The following is a 22,789-nucleotide window of genomic DNA, read 5'->3' as shown; positions in this document are numbered from 1 at the left end:
GTGTCTTGCATTCGTACAAGGGAAAGCAACAGTGCCCCCTGCAAAACAGATGCAGCACAAGGAGTGCTCTTCTTCCGTGCAGTTTGCAGCACTGGTTGATAACTGTCTCAGTCCCTCACGGTGCCCCTTACTGCTCCATATCCTTAGTAATTTGTTGTCCCTTTACACTGTACCCTTTTGGGGCAGGGACCATCTTGCAGCATGTTGGAGGAGTGTTGTGCTTGGTTCTTCATCGGTGAGTACAGCTCCCCTTCTCTGTGGAGGAACCAGGATGATAATTGCAAGGAAGAGGTTAACAAGGCAGAGCTGAGCAGCTGAAGGTGAACTGCTGGAAGATAAAACAAGGCTTTGTTGAAAAAGCTCAAGGGATTAAGGATCATTAGTCAATCAGCATTTCTTTATTTCTGCAATTTAGCAGGAGTGCTTTTAATCCTCATTTATGAGCCTTAGTGTTTCCAACCCCCGGCTCTGCTCTTCAGTGCCTGGAGTAAATGGGGAGGAACCCTTTCCCAGGTGAGCATGAGAGGGACTGAGCATCTTGGAGATGAGACACTTGACTCATTTCGGGTCACTGCATTTTCAGGCTTCTGTGTGATCTTGAGCAAGGCACTCAATTTGACCATCCACCTGCAAAACAAGAGGCAACGTCACTGCCCCGACTTACCTGAAGATGCGTAGTAAGTGTCACAGAGGGTAGATGCTGCAGGGGACTGCTTGGTGGTGGACTGGTTGTGCAAGTGATTGCCAAGAGGCTGCTTTATGGTCACAGCGAATTTGTGATCAAAGCAGCTTGAGTTTTTGTCATGGCTCAGCGACACAATTTATGATCCACTTTTCATTAGAGACCTAATGAGCCAATGACAATGGGCTTGCAAGTTTTGAGGAGGTCATTTTTCAGAGTTCAAGCCTCTGGCAAACAGCTCACTGCGGTTCTAATAAAAATACGACCTGAGCATAATTGAGTACTCTCTGGACAGCTTTAAAGGTTGGACTGAGAAGTCAAGGGACAGCATTTCTTCTGGGAGATGTTCAAAAATTATTTGATCCTTTTTGTGCTGGCTAGTTTATGACTTTGTTGCTTGCAGACTTACGAAAAAAAAAAAATACTGCCCTGACAAAGGGAACTCCCAGCAGCCACAGCCAGGAAATAATAAGAAGAAAAGAAAGGTGCAGTCCAAGCCTCTCCATCTTCAAGCTGTGAATTTCTTTGGGCTAGCACAGAGTATCTTCTGTTGGGTCAGCTAGTTTGGGCTGCTCATGTGAACTCAAGTCAAGAGAGCTTATTGGTGATGACTAAAAATTTTCCAAACAATATTGTGAAAATCTCCCATCAAAATCAGTAAACTGAATTTAAGGGAGAAAGATGAAACAAAGAGTGGAGAATTATTAGTCTGTATCTTTCCCCTTCTTTAGTCCTCAAAAACAAGGTGAAGAGACCCATTTTCTGACTTACTGGGGTATTAATGGTGCACTGGTCTTATTACTTGTACCTTTGTATTCCTTCTTTACGCAACAGATCCCATGCCCAGGCAAAAATGGTTTTGTAGGTAATAGGAAGGGATTCTGATGCAGAACTAGAAGCAGATTTCAGATTTTACCTTCTTAATGATTTCAGTGGGGAGTTAGGGGTGTAAAGATAGTACTCATTATGTTGTGGTTTGTATGTTTAGGATAAGACTTCACACTGAGTCTTTTTACGCACTTAAGGATTTATATTTTATCTCTTCCTATAATTGCCTCCAGACTACTCCTTTCGGGGCTGTAGAACAGCAATAGATATTATCAACATAAGGAAATTTCAGTTCTTAAAAGAGAAGCGGATTTTTTTTTCCACTGACATAGCTGTGAACTGTAGACTGCTAGAGCTGAATATCAAGTAGGTTTTGGGGTGTTTCTTAGTCTGGGTTTGCAGCAGGTGGAAAGAAGTATTATAGCAGGACCTTAAACCTGGGAAGAGGCAGTGAACTCTGTGTGTCCCTGGCAGTTATCATAAGTAGCACCTGCAGCAGCATGGCAGAGGATGCTGGAAAACATTCTTTATTCTCATATAGCCATGAAATGCCTCTGTAGTTTGAGGCAGAATCAGTGGAATTACAGAAACGTGCATTTAGCTGAGAAGAATGAGATAATAACAATTAAGAAAAAAACCCACTTGCTGATAATTCTCTACAAGTACAGCATGAAAGGAAAAGATTTAATTCCCATTGTAGCTCAACTGATTTCTTCTGGTGCAGAACAGTGTGCTGTTAGGCTAGATGCAGAGGCAGCCAGAACCTCCATGTGAATTAGTTAAGCTTTCTCTGCTTCTTTGGATTAAGAGGGGCATTTCAAACAGGATTTAAAAATTAGGAGACTGCTCAGTTTCCACAGGATAGGCCTTTATATGTATTCATTGACCATTTTTCTCTGTGTCTTTGTGAATTGTGTTTGAAAACCTAAGACAATAACTTCGGAGTACAGCACACACAGATGCTCAGTCACTGTGATGATGGAAAGGTTTATGTCGAATAAAAGCAGTTGCTCATAACTTTCTGGGAAGATGGACAGAGAAAGATTGTTCTAAAATTGCAGCTTGTGCTAAAAGAAACACAAGGTACCCAAGTGCATCATTACTTGTGGTATTGTTGTGTTAAGAGTCACACAAACATAAAGAGATAATCCTTCTACCTGTTCCTGCTTTCTTTTCCAAGTAAACACATACCAAATACTTCCTATAGCAGCAAGCAGTGCTGTTGCGTAGATTATAGGGTCGAAGCAGGTTTCATTCTCTGAAGTAAAAAGAGCTTAGAATCCCGGCTAATGAAATCCGCAATTAGTTAAGGGACAGTAACATTCATTTTCTCATTCAAAATTCAATCCTTTTCCATTAAAATTACAACCTTAAACTGCATGGTCTATTTTAGATGATAATCTGTAAATAAGGACTGGCTAATGGCATTTTTGTTGATGGAAGTTAGCGCAGTGTATTTGAGGATACAATGCAAAGTCAAACAATTTCCCTCTTACAATTAATTCAGCATCACAGTGGTGCAAAAATATGCCGGTGTTATCAGCCGGTCCAGCATTCCTCATCAATTAAAGGATTGCTCATACAGCTCTTGCAGCACATCATAAAGCCTTTGTTCCCAGCTGATCAAAGCAGCACTTCACAGTGATCAGATGCTGTCAACAAGCAGAGATCCTCAGGGCACTTGTGGCTGTTCTTTCTTGCTTCTCTTCAGCAGGGAGCATTTGTGGCTCCAATTGTGTCAGCAAGAGGCACAGCTGGTTTTGCTCAGAGAATACAATTACATTCTAAATGTCTGGCAACAAAGGCATTAAAAAGAAAGAGCTGCATTCAGAGGCTTCTGGAATCGAGGAGCTGATAGCTGTCCTAGCACTCTGCACACTCTGGTGTAGCAGACGAGCTACAAATTTAACACCTTGGAAGGTTTCTGATGAGCTTCCAGCCAGCACACTTCAGACCACCAGCCCTGTGGCTGTTTAAGTGGTGCTCCCGCTGATGTCCTTCCCCACACTGCTTCGAAGGTAGGAGTGCAGGATAATGCTCGTGCTGTAGGCCTACCCCAACAGAGAGGGGGCAGCTTTCTCAGTGGTGACAAATGCCTGCTGGTGGAATGCGTGACTCTTGTTTCACTTCATAGGTAGTGTAGGAAAAGATCCACAACTGTTCCTCAGTATGGCTCGACTGAGTTAATGCAACTGTGTGATCACTTTCTGTTAATTTTTTTCTAGCCCCGTGTCAGAACCACTTTTTTACTGAAAGAACCGGAGAGATCTCCAGCCCTGACTATCCGGCACCTTATCCCCCACTCAGCACCTGCAGCTACAACATCCAGGTAGAAGATGGCTTCTTGATCACACTGGAATTCGTGGAGACCTTTGATGTGGAGACACACCCAGAGGTGTTGTGCCCCTATGATGTCCTTAAGGTAAGGTGAGGCTGTCTCACAGCCTTTGTGAGACAGGCCCAGCTCTTTTACTCCGTCTTCCTCAGTCTGTGTCTTGCTCTGTCCATTTCAGGTTTTGTCTCTCTGTGTCTCTCCTCATTCATTTTTCTTCTCATCCCTTCAGTTTTGTTGTTCTGTTCTGCATCTTTCTTCTTTGGGAAATTCACCCAAAACACAAATGCAAGTTCACATGTCTGTGATGACTTCAAAGATTTTGGATCATCACAACTTCTGCCCTCATCACAGACCAGTGATGGCAGGGAACTCAGTTAAATTTTTTCCATCCAGTTTGCTTATTTATAAAATGGATCCAATAATCACTTCCCAGGAATTCTGTAGCATTTAGGATGCTTGGAGAAAAGGCACTCTGTGAGTTACTGGAGTGGCGAGCCATCGCTCTAACCACCTGCCTTTCTTTTGTATGCTTTGCAAGAAAGGGCTATTAAGGTTCAGGGAGTCATTGTATTAAAATCATTTTAATCTTCAATAAGCCTCATGGGGGAAGGAGTAAAGACAGTTTGTTTACCTTCTCCTTTTTAGATTAAAACACCCAAAAAGCAATTTGGCCCATTCTGTGGGAAGACTTTGCCTGCAAAAATTGAGACACAAACTAGTGCTGTGAATATTACTTTCATAACTGATGTCTCGGGAGCACACACTGGATGGAAGATGAAGTACATGGTAGCAGGTGCGTAAGAGACCTCTGTGCAGTTCTCAAGTCCAAACTACTTTGGGATCTTCATTCTGGAAAGGCGTGAATAGTGCCTAAATAATCATGCTTTGAAGCAGTAGTTTCATACTTAGTTTTTGGTAGTGTATCTGTTGAACAACGTATCTACGAAGTAGTTTACTTCTGAAGTAAAGTTTTAAGAGAATCCCAGAATTCCTGCTGGTCTTACAGTTAACCTCTAGTTTAAGCATATGATTTTATTTTAAGAAATAGGTTTCCCAACTGATGAAGAGTTAAGAGGTGTGTGTGTAGGCAACACGTACTGGGCTAACCCTGTCAGCATAGCCTGCCTCTGGAAGGTTGCTGCACACCTTTGATGTGAGAGCATCACAGTCAGTTCACAGTTTTTTCCCTCTGTTCTCAGTAATTGTAAGTCCGTGTCTGTGTGAGTGAAACAGTGCAGAGAAAGGGCAGAGAGAGCGTTGGCATCGTCCCCCCACGCTCCCCATGAGCCTTGAGCGGTAAATAGCAAAACCACGTTAAGGGGAATACTGTGTTCTCTGGTTCGCTGCAGGTTTGCCATGCCCCAGTCCTGAAGCACCACCTCATGGTCACATAGCACCGGTGCAAGCGCAGTACACTCAGGGCGACCGCTACGCTCTCTCTTGTGACATCGGATACGTGCTGCTTGAAGTAGGTGCACCACGGCACTCAGCCCTATTGGACTTAATTTCTTTGGGGTTAAACGTGTAGAAATGCCTTTTTTCATTAACAATTTCTGTTGCTCACATACTACAGTTACGAGGCATATTCAGTACACTGACTTTGTTAGCAATTGTCCTTTCTTTGATATGCTCCCCGAAGACCCGTGTTTCTGTGTTTGCCTGTGTGCATGTTTGCCGATGTTGTTTGAACACTGCTGCTTAGAGATTTGCATCTAATTATGTTGGAAGAATAGAATGATTTTACAAAAGATTTCATGAGAGCAACGCAGTGAGAATTTCTTGTTGTCTTTCATTTGTTATTTCATCTCTCCAGGGAAGTTAAAACTAGGATACTTCGTCATTCCTGCTGAATGCAGCATTTCACACTTGGTTCTTAATAGCATTGTGCTTCCCAGCAGGCAGTTCTGGAAGATGCTCTAGGCTGTGTATGCGTACAGCAAAATTTTACAATCACTGTTAAGTGGCTGTGTTTTAGGAAAGCACACAGACTTCAACAATTATTTTACAATCTGTCTGGTTTGGTAGTTCCACAAATTTACTGTTTACTTAGAAACAGAACACAGCTAAACTGATACGCCAGTTAGTGCTCATCAGGAAATGGATAAGAAATATGGATGCGTGTGGAAATAATAGATAAACATAGGCTATGTTCCGTATTGTCCTTGAAATGCGCTGACTGGTTCTGTGTGTTGTCATTACTGGAGACAAGGCAGCTATAAGTGGTAGAACTGCTACCTACAGCAAATACCAATGAGCCTCAAATTTCTAGATAGGGTAACTATCCCTCTCATTAACAGCCATCCACTCTGGGCTTTATTAGCACATTGAAGAAATTAACGAGGTTGGTGTAGGAATGACTTACTTTTCTCATTCAGAAAGTAGTGCAGCAAAGCAGTAGTAAAGACATTTTAAGCAAATAAAAATCTAGTTACTGTGTTTTTGCCTTATGAGTGAGCAAAGAAATGTGTAACTGGTGCTGTGTTTTCTCTAATTAACACTGTTAATTTGATGTGAAAGTAATATGACCTTTTATTTCCATTCACGCTTCTTGGAGAATGAAAATGTTGTGATGTCTTTTATAGCGGAATGCCAAAAGAATGCTTCTTGGAACAAACCAATGGCAAAGTGCATCAGTAAGTCAGTGCTAATACTTGTGAATTGGAAAATGTCTGTGTAAATATTTGTTATAAGAAATAACAGAAGAAATACATTTCTTCTGCTTGGTAACCATCCCCTTTCTTGTCAAACTGCATTTCGTATTTGTAAGTTAGATGATGTTTCTGTTTCTACCATTCTTTAAAATCTCTGAAAAATAATGGTGGTTATTTCAAAATAAATAAATAAGATAGTCCTTGAAATACCTGCACTGTCTTCCAACAATTTTATATAACAACATCAATTTTAAGCATTATCATTGGAGAAAAACAACTAAAGTACTTGTACTGATAGAGATGTATCTTTATTTTAGTATGTATTCCTTAGTAGATGCATTAATTTTTTTCTGCATATGTTGTACATTGTGAGAGCTGCACAGTCACAGCTAGTCTCATACACGGGGGTGCAGATTTTCTGTGAGGAAACCCCAGCCTCCCAGTACTCAACCATGGTGCTACTAACGTGTGTCTTCCTGCCTAATTTGAGCACAGAACCTTCACTAGGATTTCTGTTCCTGGATATCTTGAGAAAAGCGGCCTTGTACCATTTCCTGAAGATCACAGTTGAAATCTGGCTTGGTTAGGTTGACGTTGAGCCTACTGGCTTTTGTTTTGTTTTGTTTTTGGTTTAATATATATGTTTTTGAATTGCTTTAGTTGTTGACTGTGGTCAGCCTGAGGAGATGGACAACGGTGCCTTTACATACCTTACGGGGCCTGAGAAGACCACCTACAATGCTGAAATTCAGTACCACTGTGAAACCCCCTTCTACATCATGAAGACTAACAGTAACGGTAAGTCATGAACGTCAGCTTCAGAATGGTTCCTGGTTCTCTTGGCATGAAGAGCGAATGCACCTGACTTACATAGACGTACCTGTAAAAGTCAGCAGGACCTTTCCAAAACATGGTGTAAAGGCTGAAAACTTTGGGAAACGTTTTTTGCCTCTTTAAGGACTTGTACGTAGGCATACTGCAATGTCCCCAGGTGGGCTCAATTCAGTAACAGTTGGGAGCTTAACACATTTTTATCATTCCCCAGTTAGCGGCATTACATGCCTGCCTGGTAGTAAAGGCTTCAGGAGTATTAGATCCTGAGAACAGCCAGAGGGGAAGTACATGATGCAGTCACTTTCTGATGAGTGCAGTAAACTTGAAGGAGCCCTAAAACATGACGACACTCTACAGACATTGTCAGACACTTCTGTATTGCTTGAGAACTATGCCCAGCTATTTTATTCACTCGGTTTTGTTTTCTCTGAGATGCAGGTAAATATGTATGCAGTGACGACGGATTCTGGAAGAACTCCAAAGGAGAAATAACACTGCCCGTCTGTGAACCAGGTAATGTACTGATGTATTAACATTGTTGGAATTAGCAGTTACAGAAGAATCATAAAGCTGTCAGCTAGCACTTAACTGCTGTTACACAGTCAGGCTTTGTTACAGAGATGCAACTGTACATAGGTCCACGCTGAAGGAAGCAGCTTGTTTTTGAGGTAACAATTCTAAGTGCATCGCATTGGAACTCAAAAATTCCCGTGACGAGGCTCAACTCTATCCTAAATTCCTAACCTCTAGCCTAGTGACCTACAGACGCTGGGCTCTAACGAAGTTACTCAGCTAAGCTTTTCTGTTGTTCATGTACCCAGCTAGGTGACAGATGTCATAACACACATCTTATGGTTTAAATACCTTTAAGTTGATGAGGCACTTCATTTTAGAATGTTCGTTTCAAAAATCAGACTACCGTCTTTATGTCACTCTGATTTTCCAAAACGGCAAGTGCAATAATAGCTGTTCAACAGGGAGGAACAATAAACTAAAAATGTTCCAATAATGACATCGTGTGACTGGCACTCCTAATAGTTATACACACCGACCTTATATTTTTCTGTTAAATTGTTCACTGTTTTTAACAAAGCTTGGTCTTACCTGAGGGTCTCTATTGCTGCTGGCATTGGAGATTAACGCCAGAAACTCTGTAGTTCAGTTTCCCTTAAAGAGAGTAAAAAGCTGAAGCATTTACTCCAGTTCCATTCTCAAGAATGCAGTTTCATAACTAAATAAATTCTTGTTTTTCAATTGCTTGGAATTGTTTCTGATGGGAAAATTGAACCGGTCTCCAGAATTATTTGAGAGGGGGAGAAAGCCACTGAATACCCTTAATGCAGAATATGTTTTGTTTGTTTTTAGATGCTCAAACTGCTAAATTAGTTACTCTGTAAAATTACTCAACATACGAGAATGAGTTTTCGGAGAAACATTTTACAATATAAAAGCCTAATTGTTCTTATCTTTTAGATTAGAATGTCCATATATTCCAATTACCTTAATTTACATTTAGAACAAATGCATTGAGATCTCTACGCCCAAATTCTTAAGCAAAACTGTCTCTCTTGATTATAGAACTTTTCCAAAGGCTGTATGTTCTACTGACTAATGAAAATTGTACGCTAAATCAAATATTCATTTGGAAGCAATTTTACCATTCAGAACAATCTAGGAATTACATTTAGAATCATTAACTTAATTTTACCCATACCAGCATAATGAATCAATGTCCACATCTTTAAATGTTAACATTTATTGCTGCATTCTTGTTTTTGCAGTTTGTGGAATGCGGACAAGTGGAACTCTGGAACGCATATACGGAGGAAGGAGAGCCAAGCCTGGAGAATTTCCCTGGCAAGTGATGTTAATTACTGAGCATGGAGGTTTAGGAGGTGGTTCGCTTCTGTACGACAGCTGGGTTTTAACAGCTGCTCACGTTGTAGTTGGGCAGAGAAACCCCTCAGCTTTGAGGATTAAACTAGGGATTTTGAACAAACGTTCAGATCACTATGAAGAAACCTGGGCAGAAAAAATTTTTATTCACGAAGGTTACAAAAATGATCCTGTTGATTTTGACAATGATATTGCATTGATTAAACTGAAACATAAAGTCCCAATCAGTACCAATATTACACCCATTTGTTTACCAGGAAAAGAAGAAAGATTTCAAATGAAAGCAAATTACATGGTAGCTGTATCAGGTTGGGGAAGGACTGAGACTAGGAGCTCTTCCGTTGTCCTGCTGTACACCGAGCTGATAGTTATCAGTCAGAAAGAGTGTACAGCTGCATATGCAAATAAATCATTTAATGGAAAACCTCTTGTGGTAACAGAAAACATGGTGTGTGCTGGAGCTGAGGGAGGGGGCAGAGATGCATGTAGTGGGGACAGTGGAGGACCACTGGTGTTCTTAGATGCTCAGACCAAAAAATGGTTTGTTGTTGGCATTGTGTCCTGGGCTTTAGACTGTGCTGTTTCAGGGCAGTACAGGGTCTATACAAGAGTAACCAATTACATCCCTTGGATTGAAAGCACTATTTCAAATAATTCTTAGTAGACTGTTATATGAAGTCATACCAGCTCTTCACTATTAGTTGGATTACAGTTCTAGCTAGAGTATTTAAATACTTGAAGCACCACTAAACCTTTAAATGTTTAACTTTGTCATTGAGCTTAACTTTTGTTTATATATTATATAAAAACAAGCACTCGAATATCCAAACACAATTTTCACCTTTGTACTTTCTTAAGGGCTGTTAAAAGATCTTTAGGTCTATGACAGTTTTGTAATTTCAAGAAACTTGAGACTTGTGTTGCTATTTAAAGATACCGTTAACAAAATTTTGTTTTCTTTCAAATAGCATTGTGGATTCTTGTAGGACTGCAGCATTACCAACTAGCATTTGAACGAACACAGCCAGTGAAAGCATGCGGAGCATCAAGGTACTTTAAACCACCCCCCAGTGTACACGGGTAGCTGAAGGATCCCGGTTGTACCAGCAGCCCCCAAGTTGGAGAACACTTGTACAGTGCTCTCCGCTTCAGAGAAACCTCACAGGCTCTGTAATAACTGCCCTATTAAGCATAGGTACAGCTGTACAACTCTTGCCTTTAAAGGGCTTCCTGCTGTCAGCTGCAAAACCTGTTTCTCTGAACATAGCTTTATATAAAGCTAAGCTTTCACCTTTGAACATATAATTTCAGTACAGCATCAGCTGACAAGATTGTCAGAACTAAGTGGAAGCAGTTCCACATTTTCTACAGTAACTGCTTTTACTAAGTGTGTACAAATGGCGTATCCCCTTACACTTACCTAAGATTCCTGTTTCTTTTATACCACATTCTTTTGTTAGTTATATTATCATAGAAAGTGAAATACTGAAAATTAAATCTCTTTAAAAAAAGACTCCAAACACTTCAATATAATAGCAATAGCATTTTATTTACTTACTTATAAATACTAGAGTATGCAAAGCAGTTAGAAAATATTACTAAAACTTGAAAATTCTTCTAAAACTTTCAGAGATTTTGTTTGAGGGTCAGGGAAGGCTAAAATTATTAGCAAAGACTCACTGCTGCCAACCCGTCTGCTAAAACCTAGGACTGGACTTAAACAAGTTAAACAAAATTAAAGCCATGCTAATTACAAAAACTTACCATACAGTTCCTTGCAGGGCTGTCACAGTTAGTCTTTGGAGGTCCAAGAATACCATTTTTAAGTGTTACTCAGCAGAAGTAGCTGGTAATAGTGCAAGTGCTAAAATGCAAAATTCACAATGGTACAGAGTTTGGAGATTATTCTGACTTAGGTGCAGGAAAAAAAAAGATCTAAGCAACTTTTTGCAGTGGGATATGAACAACAAGCACGGGACTAATTTTCAGCCTGAGTGTTTGCCAACCCCCCCCTTTAAAATGTATATTGAGACCTAGATGATTTAGTACTGCAATTCAAGTGGAAAACTAACAGTAGTGCAGTTTGATCAACTGTTTAGATGGTCTTTTATTCACAAACCTCAGTATAATATTCAGTAATTGAGATATAACTTGAAAAGTTAAAGAGATTAAAAACCTGAGTAAATCCATACTCAGAACTTGCATAGCCACAGCGCAGTAGTACAGTGTATAAGAATATGGATCAAGCTTCAGTGGGCTTCAAGTGCAAGTAGGTTAAATAATTCCTCAAGCTCCTGCCGCCCATGGAAATAATTTTCCAACAACTTCCCCTGAAACATCCTGCTCTTTGTTAAGAAGCTGCTTGTTTGCGCTTTTGCACTTGTAGTAAACATTGTTTTCCAGATAAGACTTCTGACAAAATCCACATACATTCAACTAATGCTTTATTCAGCTGGAAAGTCTTTTCTGTGACTAGTTTTAAAAATGAATTTAGAGCTTTCTTTTGAGCTAGAAGTGTTGCAGAACCCTACTTCCTATCAAGTGGACTGGTTTAAAAATACAGGTTAAAAGCCTACATCCCCAAAGGAGATGCCGTGGACGGAAATACAGCTGACAGTGTTTGTTCCCCCCCATCACACTTCTGATGAACCCCCCCCCCAACTCCAACTCCTGAAAAAACAAGTAACTTTCCTTGGTATAGATGCAATCTGGAGGGAACTGCTTACCATTCTAGGTGCAGACACCCAAACTTGTGGGAACTGGATTTTAGATATATACACATCACTGAACAATGCAAAAATACAATGGCTTAAGGTTGGGTGTCAGGTATCGATACATGATGAGCGGTGGCTCCGTTTGACTTGTCAACTTTTAGAGCATGCTTATCTGAAACAAACCGAATTACTGCAAAAAAAGACTTTACAGAAGTTCATCTCAAAAGGGTAAAATTAATTAACCGCTATGAATTCTTTGCATTCAGGGCTGCAAAACAAAGACACATATTACTTAAATCAGTTTTATTTAAGAATTTCCTACAGTGACAAATCTTATAAAAAGCATCCAAACACGAAACTGCAGCAAACAGCATTCTTATGGATATCTTACACAGTGGAGCTTCCACCCTGAAGAGGCACACTGAGCTCGCTAGTGATCTCTGCTGCATGAGCTACTGCAAAGCACACCACAAGCTCAATGTTCTCATCGCAAACCCCATCATCTTCAATTCACATTACCACACTTACAAATCATTAACAGAAAAAAAACACACACCATACAGCATTCACAGCAGTTGACATAAGGGAAAAAAAATACAAATATTCGTTTCACATAAACACATTCAACTAATTGATTAACTAGGTATAAAACCCACTTAAAGTCTTCCACATATGGATGTCCTTTGAATGCAATAAACACTCGTACTTTATTTGCTATCATTGCTCTCTGCACACTCTCTCACCAAAGCCACAGGATTGAGAGACATCTCGCCAAGTAAAATAAAATCCCATAATGCACCACCAGGTCTCTGCATGCGCTCTCTCCTTTATCTCGCACATACCAGCCCTCTCATGCCTCGGCACCACCATCAATCCCACACAAGGTTTCAAAAGTTCAAACAGCCTTCTGGTTCCATCTCACAGCCTTGCGTTCATAGCGTTGATACGACTCCATGAAATAAAGAGTAGCGGATAAAAATGGAACACCCACCGTCTAAGACGCAGCATGTGCAGTGTGATGAAGTATTCTTGGATGAGAAAGCATGTAGACAGAAGTATTCCTAAGGCAGAATATTTACAGCACTGCTTTCAATGAAGTGCTTCTTCCATACACATTTGAAATGAGATGAACTGCGGAGATTAAATGAAGCCTTCATATCGTACTTTAGTATGGAGGGGAGACAGTGTTAAAAAAACAAAAACAACAAAACAACCAACAAACAAAACAGAAAAACGACACTGTGTTCTCCAGTTGGGGCACTTGGAGATTCTTATGGTGGGAGCAAATTAAAAACAAGAGGGAGAGAATGCTGTTTCTGACCAATGGTTTCCATTTTGAACATGCAAAGAATTCAGGTAGCCAGGAAACAAGGGATAAAGTACTACAGGAGAAACCTTTCCTATCGATTGTAGTGTTAGTTTACCTATCAGGCAAACAGCAGTCCACTTCCAAACATTCAGTATTCCAACAAGTTAAGTAACAAAACTTATAAAATTCCTTTTACCTTTCTTCTTCTTTTTTTTTTTTTTTTTACAAAAGAAAAATGTCAAAAATACTGCTGAATATACTGCACATTGAACAAACTGATTTGGAAAACTTTAGTATATATGTAATTTACAGTATACTTACCATGAGTTAGAAAAATTTGACTTCCCACCATAGAGTCAGTATCAGAGCCCACTGCGTCTACATTCCCCAGCCTGACGATTTGGAATCCATGCTTGAACCAAAGCCTCCGTTAAACCCACTGCTGGAGCCCGCGTTCGAGGCTGAGCCCCAGCCTATTGCTGCTCCCGAGTTGGAACCACCGTAAGAGTTATTTCCTGAACTAAACCCCTGGTTCTGCTCCCGCTGCATGTTGCCTTGAGGCTGGTTGTTTCCCGACGGCCCTGACTGGTTCTGCTGGCTGGCCAGCATGCCCATCATTCCCCAGCTGCTCTGCAGGGCTGCCTGCGCTGCTGCCATCATGGCAGGGTTGATGCTAAAGGCTCCGAAGTTCATTCCCCCACCCATGTTACTGCCCTGGTTGTTACCCAGCCCTCCCCCGCCTCCCCTGCTGTTGCCAAACCCCCCCTGATTCCCAAAGCCTCCGGGATTACCACCAAATCTTCCACCTCTCTCTAACTGTCTATTGCTATTGTGCTTAGGTTCAGCATTGGATATATGTACGCTGATTCCTTTAATGATCAAGTCCTCTCCACAAAGAGACTGGGCAACCTATAAGAAATAAGGGATTAATTAAATATAGGTTATTCTTTTTTATTTTAAAAATTATTAGCAGTATAAGACAAAAAGAAGCCCACAAGATTCTGAGCAGATATTTAACCTGCAAAAGAAGTGTATGTATACTTAATCCAATTGAGGTGTTTTATCTTCACACTTGCTACTGCACTAAGTGCAGAGTAGAATCAGTCTGTATGAAAGCATCTGAGTAACCCTACGTATTTCAGTAGATCAAGTCAAGCCAATTCCACTGGAATTTGCAAGAGAGTGGACAAAGGCTTCATATGACATTCCAGAAATATGAGACTATCGACCTGAAACACAGGTTGCCTAAATTCAAGGTTAAAATATTTTAAGACATACCTGATCATCTGCAAATGTAACAAAAGCAAAAGCTCGGAAGGGTTTAGGAATGAAGACATCTACCACTTCTCCGTACTGAGCAAAAAACTGCCGGAGTTCATCTGCTGTCATGTCCTCAGTGCAACGCCCAACGAACACTTTTCTGCTGCGCAAAGGCTCGTCGGGACTTTGCTGGAGAGAATTGAAAAGAGCAATTAACAAAAGTCACGATTACTCAAGAATTTAGCAACTTTCTCATAAATGCCCCTTTTAACCTAGGCTGTCCTACAGACTGACAATTAAGGAAGTTTGAAAGTTTGAGACTTAAGAAGTTCTGTTCAGAGAGAGCACCTGGTACACTCTGCACCCTGGTACGGATCAACTGTTGGTACCCTTGTTTCCAGTTAAGGACAGTGACAAAGCCAGTGCAGGACACATCATTCTGCTGTACGTAACTGCATATATACATACAGGAAATACACAAACAGAAGCTTTGGATTTGTTCTCAATTCAACAAAAGAGTCATTCTGATCTTTCCTAGGTTGTAAATTCTGCCTCCTTTATTCTCCACTTAGTCACACAGCAGACAAGTTAAGCAGGTACTGCTTGATGGTAAAATATGTTATTTTCAGGTTTTTATCTGTACTCAATTCCCCGATGTAACTAGCTATTTCCCCAACACTGCTTTTCGCTCCCTGTCCACCCACCTCCTCGTTATTTTCTTTCCCTGCTCTCACCTGTCCTGTCTATTCACAGACTCAAAAGCCACATCCAAGAACGGATAGTTACTCTGTTCATCCGCTCACTTAACACAGTTGCTAAAAAAAAAAATGTGTACTTGTGAACATTTGGTAAAATAAAATTGGCAACACGGAAGTACCTTCGAATTGGGAAGCTTACAGTCACACCATCTTCCATCTATCATGTGTCGCTGAGACATTACTTTCACCTGGGTTTCATAATCCGTAAACCGAACAAAACCAAAACCTTTTGAGTGACCAGTTTTAATATCCTTCTTAACCTACAATAAAGAAGAAGACTTTTAAAAAGAACACAGTAGCACTGTGTGCTCGTATTTGTGACATAATAAACTATTTACCAGTCACCTCCTCTATCACCCTTGACATTAAGATCACCAGGAAAGAGTACATACAGAGTTTTGATTACCCCGTTGCATACACAGAATCACAGGATGTTAGGGATTGGAAGGGACCTTGAAAGATCATCTTGTCCAATCCCCCTACCTTTTCCTAGGAAACTAACTCTAAAGCTCTGTAGTCACAGCAAAGGCCTGTGATGCCTACAAGTTTAAATTAATTCTAGCTGCTTTGAGCCCAAATATTAGCATCCTAAACCAGCGTAATACAAAACAGGATTTAAATATTTTGTAACATTGCGAGGGCATAGCCATACATTCTGTTTAAGCGATGCAACCACCAAAGGGGCAAACAGGCATGGCTGCACACAGGAGGCATCCATGTAACAAAAGGTAAAGAACAAGCTGAGCGTCTCAGGGTCAGGTGAGATCCCTCTTTTATGAGGATAAAAATATCCTGCATGAAAAGAGAAGACAAGAAAACTGCAGCAAGCTTGTCTTGTGACTTCTCTTGTCAGAGAGCCCTCGTGCCTGACCAGGTCAATCTCAGCCACGAAGGCCATCGAGGTCCCAGGCACCTGCACAGGCCGAGCAGCGCCAGGCGTGCAGCACAGCGTGCTCAGAGCTGAGCTAGGAGATGCCATACAGGCCACATGCAGGGAGCGCTAACACAGGAGTAGCCACCAGCATGGAACGTGCTGTTCCTGAATGAATTTATTAAAGTTCTGTTTGAAAGTTTATCAATCTTGTAAATGTTCCCATCGCAACAATCTCCAGTTCCTTAACCCATCTATTTAAACACACACATATTCAGCTGCAACAGCTAATATAAATTAAAGAGCTCTTAAGAAAACGCTGTACCCATTAAGTCCACCTGCATGAATTACCGCTTCCAAAGACTCCTGTCTCTGTACCTACGCAAGCCTGCAGCTACAAAGCTCATGGAACAAAACACCACCTAGGAACAGACACACGGTGCTTCAGATCTGCTCTGAAATTACATGGCTCCATTTCTTTCCACTGGCTTCACCTGACAACTGCTTTCTGAATAACATCCCTCCTTACTTGAACTGCAAAAGGATTTTACCTGCACCATGAGAACTTCTCCAAACGTACTGAAGTATTCCTTTAGGTCTTGCTCAGTGGTTTTCCAGGGTAAACCTAGGACTATCAAATCTGAAGTCTTCTGTACTGCTCGTTTTACTTTCACAGCCGACGATGCATCTGTTTCATCCATTTTTCTCTTATTATCTGAATATAAAGATGTACATTAGAAATCATCCTCGTAAGTCTGGAAATTGCTTCCACTAATTATGAACAGCATGGTATAAAACCATAGACTACAATGAGAAAAAGCAGGCTAGATGAACATGTGCTTGCTGCTGGTGCTTATTATGATGATCCATAGCCAACTGTCTGCAAGTATAAGGAGAGAAAAAAAAACAATCTACATTTAATTCTTCCTCAAAAATGCAACCTGACTGAGCTTGTGTTATTTTACTGAAGTACTATCCAGTAACACTCAGAGTCCTATGTGGACGTGGACAAGACAAGTGTTTTAAACAAGAACTTTAAAAAAATATTTTGGAAGAAACGTGTATGTGTGTGTGTGTATCAGGCTGCTCTTCTGAGCATTTGTTTCGAAAAGTACCTCTGACCAAATCATGGCTTGAAGAGAGGCACCTGTGAGTACACCGAGATGCCAGTACACGACAGTCTTCAGAAGGTCTGTATTAGACTGCAAACTCTTTCAAAGATAACGCAAAACTTTGTCACTATAGTGCCTCTCCAGCTAAAGGATTAAAAAAATTATTGCACATCTGAAAACTCAGTGGAATCAACTTTACTCTGCAGGACAGACATGTGATTAAAGTCACGGAACTTTTGTAAATCAAAGGTTTCAAAGCAGTTGCTGCCATGTTAAATTAGCAGCAGCGCACACGGACCTCTTCACTATAAACGTACGCTTGTCCAGAAGTCTGAAGGAACACTGACAAACCTTTGGGATAATTAACAACATAGACCAGGTTTCCCCAGCCCGCCTCCGGGGCGTGCAGAATCCCCTCGACCAGCCGGACGCCCCTCATGCACTGCGACACCGGGTTCCTGTAGCGCAGCCCGCACGCCCCGGGGAACTGGGCCGTCACCGTGGACAGCAGGACGGTGCCGTCGTCCTCCGAGGGGATCTCGATGGGCTCGTCGTTCTCATCCTCCGTGACCCGGATATACTCCGACATCTTCGCTGGGAGTCGCTAAAGCGTGCAAGGGGGAAGAGGCACAAGCGATCACCCTCTGCGTCCCGTGGTATTCACCTTTCCACCCTTACGGTGCAAGCCCCCCGCGTTCACCACACGACGGGGCACACGGAACACCCTCAGTCACCGCTCTCAGCCTCGGCCCTGCCGTACCAAGGCCCCACGGCGGCGGCTGCCGGGGCCCGGCGAACTTCCCCAGGGCCCGGGGCCGGGCCCAGCCGCCGGGGAGGGGCTGTGGGGAGCCCCGACGCCTTCAGCCCCCCGCCTGCCGGCGGCCTAGAACCGAGGGGACCCCGAGCGCTCGCTGCCGCCCCCCGCTCACCGGGCACGAAGGGAGCGGCGTCTCCGGGAGCCCTCAGCCGCGCACCGCCCCGCCGCCCTCCGCTGGCGCCGCACAAAATGGCGGCCGCGGCCCCCCTCAGAGGCCGGGCCGGGCCGCGGGGCGAACCACCCGCAGCGCCGGGGGGGGGGGGGTGAATAGGGCGGCGGGGACGCGCCCGGCCGCGGGGAGCGCTACGGGACCGGGGCTGCGGCTCCGCTCGGCTTCACACGGAGCCTCAGCCCACGGAACCGGGACGGCGGCAGCAGCAAGCGGGGAAGGGGCGGCTGCCGGTACTGTTGCTCCCCCCCCCCCCAAGGCACCGGTGGTACGGCCCGGGCCGCGCCTGCGCCGCGCGTGGGGCTGCCGGGAAGGGGCGGCGGCTCCCTCAGAGCCCCCCCCAGGGGGACGATGGCGGCCCAGGGCTGTAACCCTCCTACGGCACCTTCCTGCCCGTGGCTGCCCCGCCTGCCCCCGCCGCAGGTTCCCCCTGCCCGTCCTGTGAGGAGCTGGATTAGCCAGGGCGGCACCTCAGTTCTAGGGTCGTGTTTGGGGGCTGACAGCCCCTCCTGCAGCTGTGGTTCTTGCTCAGAATTCATTAATTCCTTCAGGTAATTTGCTCTTGCATCTCTCCCCAGAACGGGGGGAAGCAATGGGGTCAGAGCAGCGTCCTGCTCTGGCCTTACGTAAAACAGTTTTTAGGATTGGTAGAAGTTTTTTTAAAAAAGGTGTAGTAGTTCTAACACTGACCTTTAATACTTCAGGTTTGCCATAACATGACTTAATACTAGACAGAGTCTCTCCTCACGTAATGGAAAGGCTCAACAGTTAACCCTCAATATACAATATCAAACTTAGGAACTCCAAAGCCACAATGGCCAAGGCACACTCATGCCACTTTTCTGACACTTAAAAAAAAAAAACTCTGCAGAAGAGCCATCTGCATGTTTTCCCAAGCTGCAGTCACAGCTGCTAGCTAGGGAACAGTGGTGACCCTTCTCTTTTAGCTCATACAAGTTGTGCAAAACAGCCACCTGGAAAGAAAAAACAGTGGTGCCAGGAACATGGTGATTGCCACCTGGCCTGGTTCCTTTTCTAAGGCTGATCAACTACTTTTTGTACCATAATCCTCAAGATAAAACTCCACAGTTTTGTACTTCGCAGTGATAACACTGTAAAGCTATAAATCAGTAGCTATTCTACAGTTTTAAATATTTTGTGTCTGGATAATTGCCATTTCACATCTCCAAGTTATTTTATTCTGATACTTTACTAAAAAAGCATATCTGGTCCATTAATCAGTTACATTAGTTGCAAATTACATCAGAGACATCTGTAACACAACCCATTTCTGTTTAAAGAAAAATATGAACGGGAAGCCACACAGGGTGGTTGGTGGCAGGATTGCGAAGTCCTGCCTGCCATCACCATCGGATGAGAGAAAAGCGTGCTGCAGAGCTTACTCCAACCAGCTCAGTTCTGGGACTTGACCATTGGGCTGCACCATGCCACCTTAACGAAAATAATTCTACTACCTTCTTACACCTCCTGGCTTCCCACCTGCTCCCTTGCACCACTCATCCAATCCACATGTGGGGTACGTGACCTTCCTTGCATTGCTCCTAAAAAATAAAAATAAGAAAACTTATTAGTAAAGATAGAGGCCCTACTGCTAAAAAAGGCTAATCCAGTCCCTTGCATCAATCTATACAGAACTCCTGAGTATTTAAGATTCCCACTGAAGATTTCTTTAGTTGGAAAAGTAGGCTGCAGCACCACTGAAACCTAGCTCATCTATGCCCTTTTTACCTTAGTCTCAGCCTTATTTAATTACCCTTTCCCATTAGAGTTCTAAGAGGACCTGACAATACACAGGCTAACAAGATAAGCTAGTGCTCCACCTAAGCAGGCGGAATTCCTGCATTTTCTAGCTATCCACAGTACACATCCCAAACCCAGTTCTGGTGTTGCCAAGTCAGCACGGAGGCAGCCAGCGTTGTTTGAACACGCTGTGAGGACTGAGTGTAATTGCAGCATGTCAACATTACCTACTGCACTATTTCAAGTCAAAGCTATAGTTTAGCAATCATGGTATTTGAAGAGGTTGTCATGGCATTCAGCCAAAGTGACCTCTATCTAGCAAATCATCTGGTGGTAATTTCATTAATGAGCAGAATAAGCATCAACTCTGAACTAGATTCTGTGCAGGCAAGAGCCTGGAGAGAGCAGTGAGCTCAATGCAGCTTGCTGCCTGTAAAACAGGCAGGGGAAGGAGGGTAATTACAACAGGGACTGTTGCCTCTGGAGCTTGTTCCTCAGTTTTTGCTACAAACAAGCTTAGAATTAAACAAACGTGACTATCCATTTACTGTAAAAACTGGGATTCTTACAGTGCTTTCCTTCTGTTGCTTTGCTTTATGATTAGATTTAAGTTAAGCAATTAGCAGTGGTATTGCTCTTGAAGTAACTACACCAGTGGGCACGCAGCTAGTTAATTCACCAGTTCTCTCACACTGGCAATTCACAGTGCCCATGGGTGCAGACAAATGCAATACTGTGGTACTCGCCATCATGTATATTGAGTTAAGTGTGCCCACAGGCACAAAACAAAATGCAATACAATAACTATTTGCTGCTCTAGGTTAAGCGTGCTCATGGGTACAAGCAAACTGAGTGTAACGATCAGCTGTTCACTCTCCCCAAAGCACTCGGGGTGAAACATCAATGGGCATCTAAATATAACCTCATGATAAAAGGAAAAGACAAACCAACAAAACAAGTACTGATAAACAGGGAGTGCTTGGGCCTATTTTTAATTTTAGTTAGATCAGTAAAAAAAAAAGATTTAAATAATGATGGCTTATCAGTGCAGTCAGAATCTAGCCTGGTTTTGCCAATAGTTAATAAGCTGCATCGCTCACCCTTACTCAGTGGGAGTCTCTTTCTCCACATAAAGCGTCTCCTGCTTTACTCTGAGTGGAAGGATGATGATCACATTTACCCCTCTCCAGGCATAAAACAAGCATTCTCTGCAGAAAAGTCTGAGCAACTTAGAAACATTGCATTCTCTGTGATGGTTCTCATTCTACATACATTTAGTGAGAAGAAAAGAAAGAGAGCTACATTATCACTATCCCAAGGACGTGCCCTTAAGCAGCCTGCATCCTTTCAATCAGCCTTCCCCTGCTCCTTCATAAGCAGAGTCCTCTCTGCCACATGCACCAAGTAGAGCCCACCCTGAATGTAGTAACCGAAAGGAGCAGGTCACCCTTCGGTTATGTATTTCTTGTTCTCATTTAAAGCCATTTGAGCCTCCAGTTAAACAGGCTGTATATCACAGATGCCATTCCCCTGAAGGAACAAGATCAGTAGTATTTCATTTACCTAGCTATAGTTGAAAATCCATTCACACGCATGCAAAAAAGAGAGCAGCATTTTACAACACTTATCTTTCTCTCTTCCTCTTGGAAAAAGCTTTCACCACAAGGACATTTGCAATAATTACTTCCTCCCCTCCCCAGAAATGCCTACCATAAGTAGAACTTTCCACACACAAGCAAAGGAGAATAAAATAAGCATATGTAAAAAAAGCAGTCAAGAACCTTAACTGTGAGCTCCTCAGTACAAGTTATCCATCTCACCAGACCTCTTTTTTATTTTGTCTCTCCAAGCAGAGAATACACAGAGCCATACCTTACAGAGTCATAAGCACACCAGTCCCAGTCCCAGCCCCAGCTACCTGGCTGGTGACGTTCTGCCTCCTCTCCAGCTCCAAGCAGGCAGTAACAATCCCACCATCACAAACCCACTGTGGTGGTGTTAAATCACTCCCTGTCCCTGAGGGGTTGTTAAAACATGGAAGTGTTCGTTAATCTTCACTTTTTTTTGTAAAGCCTTAAATGCTGAAGCCAATCTCACATCAGCTTCGCAGTAGTCTTACAAAGGAGATCACAAACATTATTCAACTTAGTTCATTTACAAGTTATCAATGTAAAAATTTACTAATACCTAGCTGCCTAAAACAACTACTTACAGAAAGGCTTCTGTTAAACAAAACAAGCAGCTTCCACCCATGTAAAGTACCTGGAAAGATCACTTAGTCCATTGTTCTCACAGCAACGCTCCTCCTAATCCCCTTAGTTAAAGCAGCTTCTAAGACTTCATTACAGTGCCTGACACATTTCAGGCGATTTTTCCCATGATCCTAAAAAGCCACGATTTCAATTACCTCAAATTTAATGGTTTAGTCCTGTCCCTTAAAGGGGCAGAGTTTCCTCCTTCCTTATTTTATGTCCTTATTTACTTAACTCTTCCAAAACTGATTAAAACTGCTGATGTGGTTTTTTAAGCTCCCAGCAAACGCAGCTGAAGTCAGATATTTTTTACATGCTCAACTCTTATAGAGACCCAGAAGGATTCAGTGCCCATCAGCCTTGGTCCTTTCAGCACTAGCAGCAGTTCTGAAAAACAAAACAAAACAAAAAACACATTGGCCATATTTCCCTAACTGACACCCTAGATAGAGTCACTACTGCCTCTTGTTTTACCACCAGTCCTTGAGTGTTAGTGGAGGAAGAAACAATCCGAATAGGCAGCAAAGGTATCTGAGAGAG

At 42.6% G+C, this 22,789-nt stretch overlaps 2 protein-coding genes across 11 annotated transcripts in view; one reads left to right on the top strand and one right to left on the bottom strand.

The window, feature by feature from the left end:
* The window catches only part of MASP2 (MBL associated serine protease 2), a 19,057-nt gene extending 5,586 nt beyond the window's left edge, over positions 1–13,471 (top strand). For 2 of the 4 annotated variants that reach the window (XM_083802532.1, XM_083802533.1), the window contains exons 5-11: positions 3,736–3,932; positions 4,491–4,638; positions 5,195–5,313; positions 6,400–6,478; positions 7,157–7,294; positions 7,769–7,843; positions 9,112–13,471. In XM_083802532.1, coding sequence (XP_083658658.1) covers positions 3,736–3,932; positions 4,491–4,638; positions 5,195–5,313; positions 6,400–6,478; positions 7,157–7,294; positions 7,769–7,843; positions 9,112–9,887 — 1,532 coding nt within the window. In that variant the 3' untranslated portion in view covers positions 9,888–13,471. The remainder of the gene's footprint in view (positions 1–3,735; positions 3,933–4,490; positions 4,639–5,194; positions 5,314–6,399; positions 6,479–7,156; positions 7,295–7,768; positions 7,844–9,111) is intronic. The other 2 variants (XM_083802534.1, XR_014573257.1) reach the window with 2 other exon arrangements.
* Positions 12,229–22,789, bottom strand: TARDBP (TAR DNA binding protein). Of its 7 annotated transcripts, none has more exons than XM_083802539.1 (8): positions 22,724–22,789; positions 22,405–22,636; positions 19,712–19,798; positions 17,602–17,854; positions 16,690–16,853; positions 15,387–15,527; positions 14,528–14,698; positions 12,229–14,158 (listed from the first exon to the last, which is right to left on the bottom strand). In XM_083802539.1, the coding sequence occupies exons 4-8, from the start codon at positions 17,837–17,839 to the stop codon at positions 13,628–13,630; spliced, it is 1,245 nt and encodes a 414-aa protein (XP_083658665.1). In that variant the 5' UTR covers positions 17,840–17,854; positions 19,712–19,798; positions 22,405–22,636; positions 22,724–22,789; the 3' UTR covers positions 12,229–13,627. The 7 variants fall into 7 exon arrangements, 6 of the variants coding, with proteins under 6 accessions (XP_083658665.1, XP_083658662.1, XP_083658663.1 ...); XM_083802536.1 differs by having other exon boundaries at positions 19,737–19,798; XR_014573258.1 differs by lacking the exons at positions 22,405–22,636; positions 22,724–22,789 and having other exon boundaries at positions 12,229–13,071; positions 13,571–14,158; positions 19,737–19,760.

This window comes from Anser anser (genome assembly GCF_964211835.1).
Source record: "Anser anser genome assembly, chromosome: 17".
NCBI lineage: Eukaryota > Metazoa > Chordata > Aves > Anseriformes > Anatidae > Anser > Anser anser.
The sequence above is the reverse complement of the archived record's forward strand: the minus strand, read 5'-3'. Positions and strand labels throughout refer to the sequence as shown.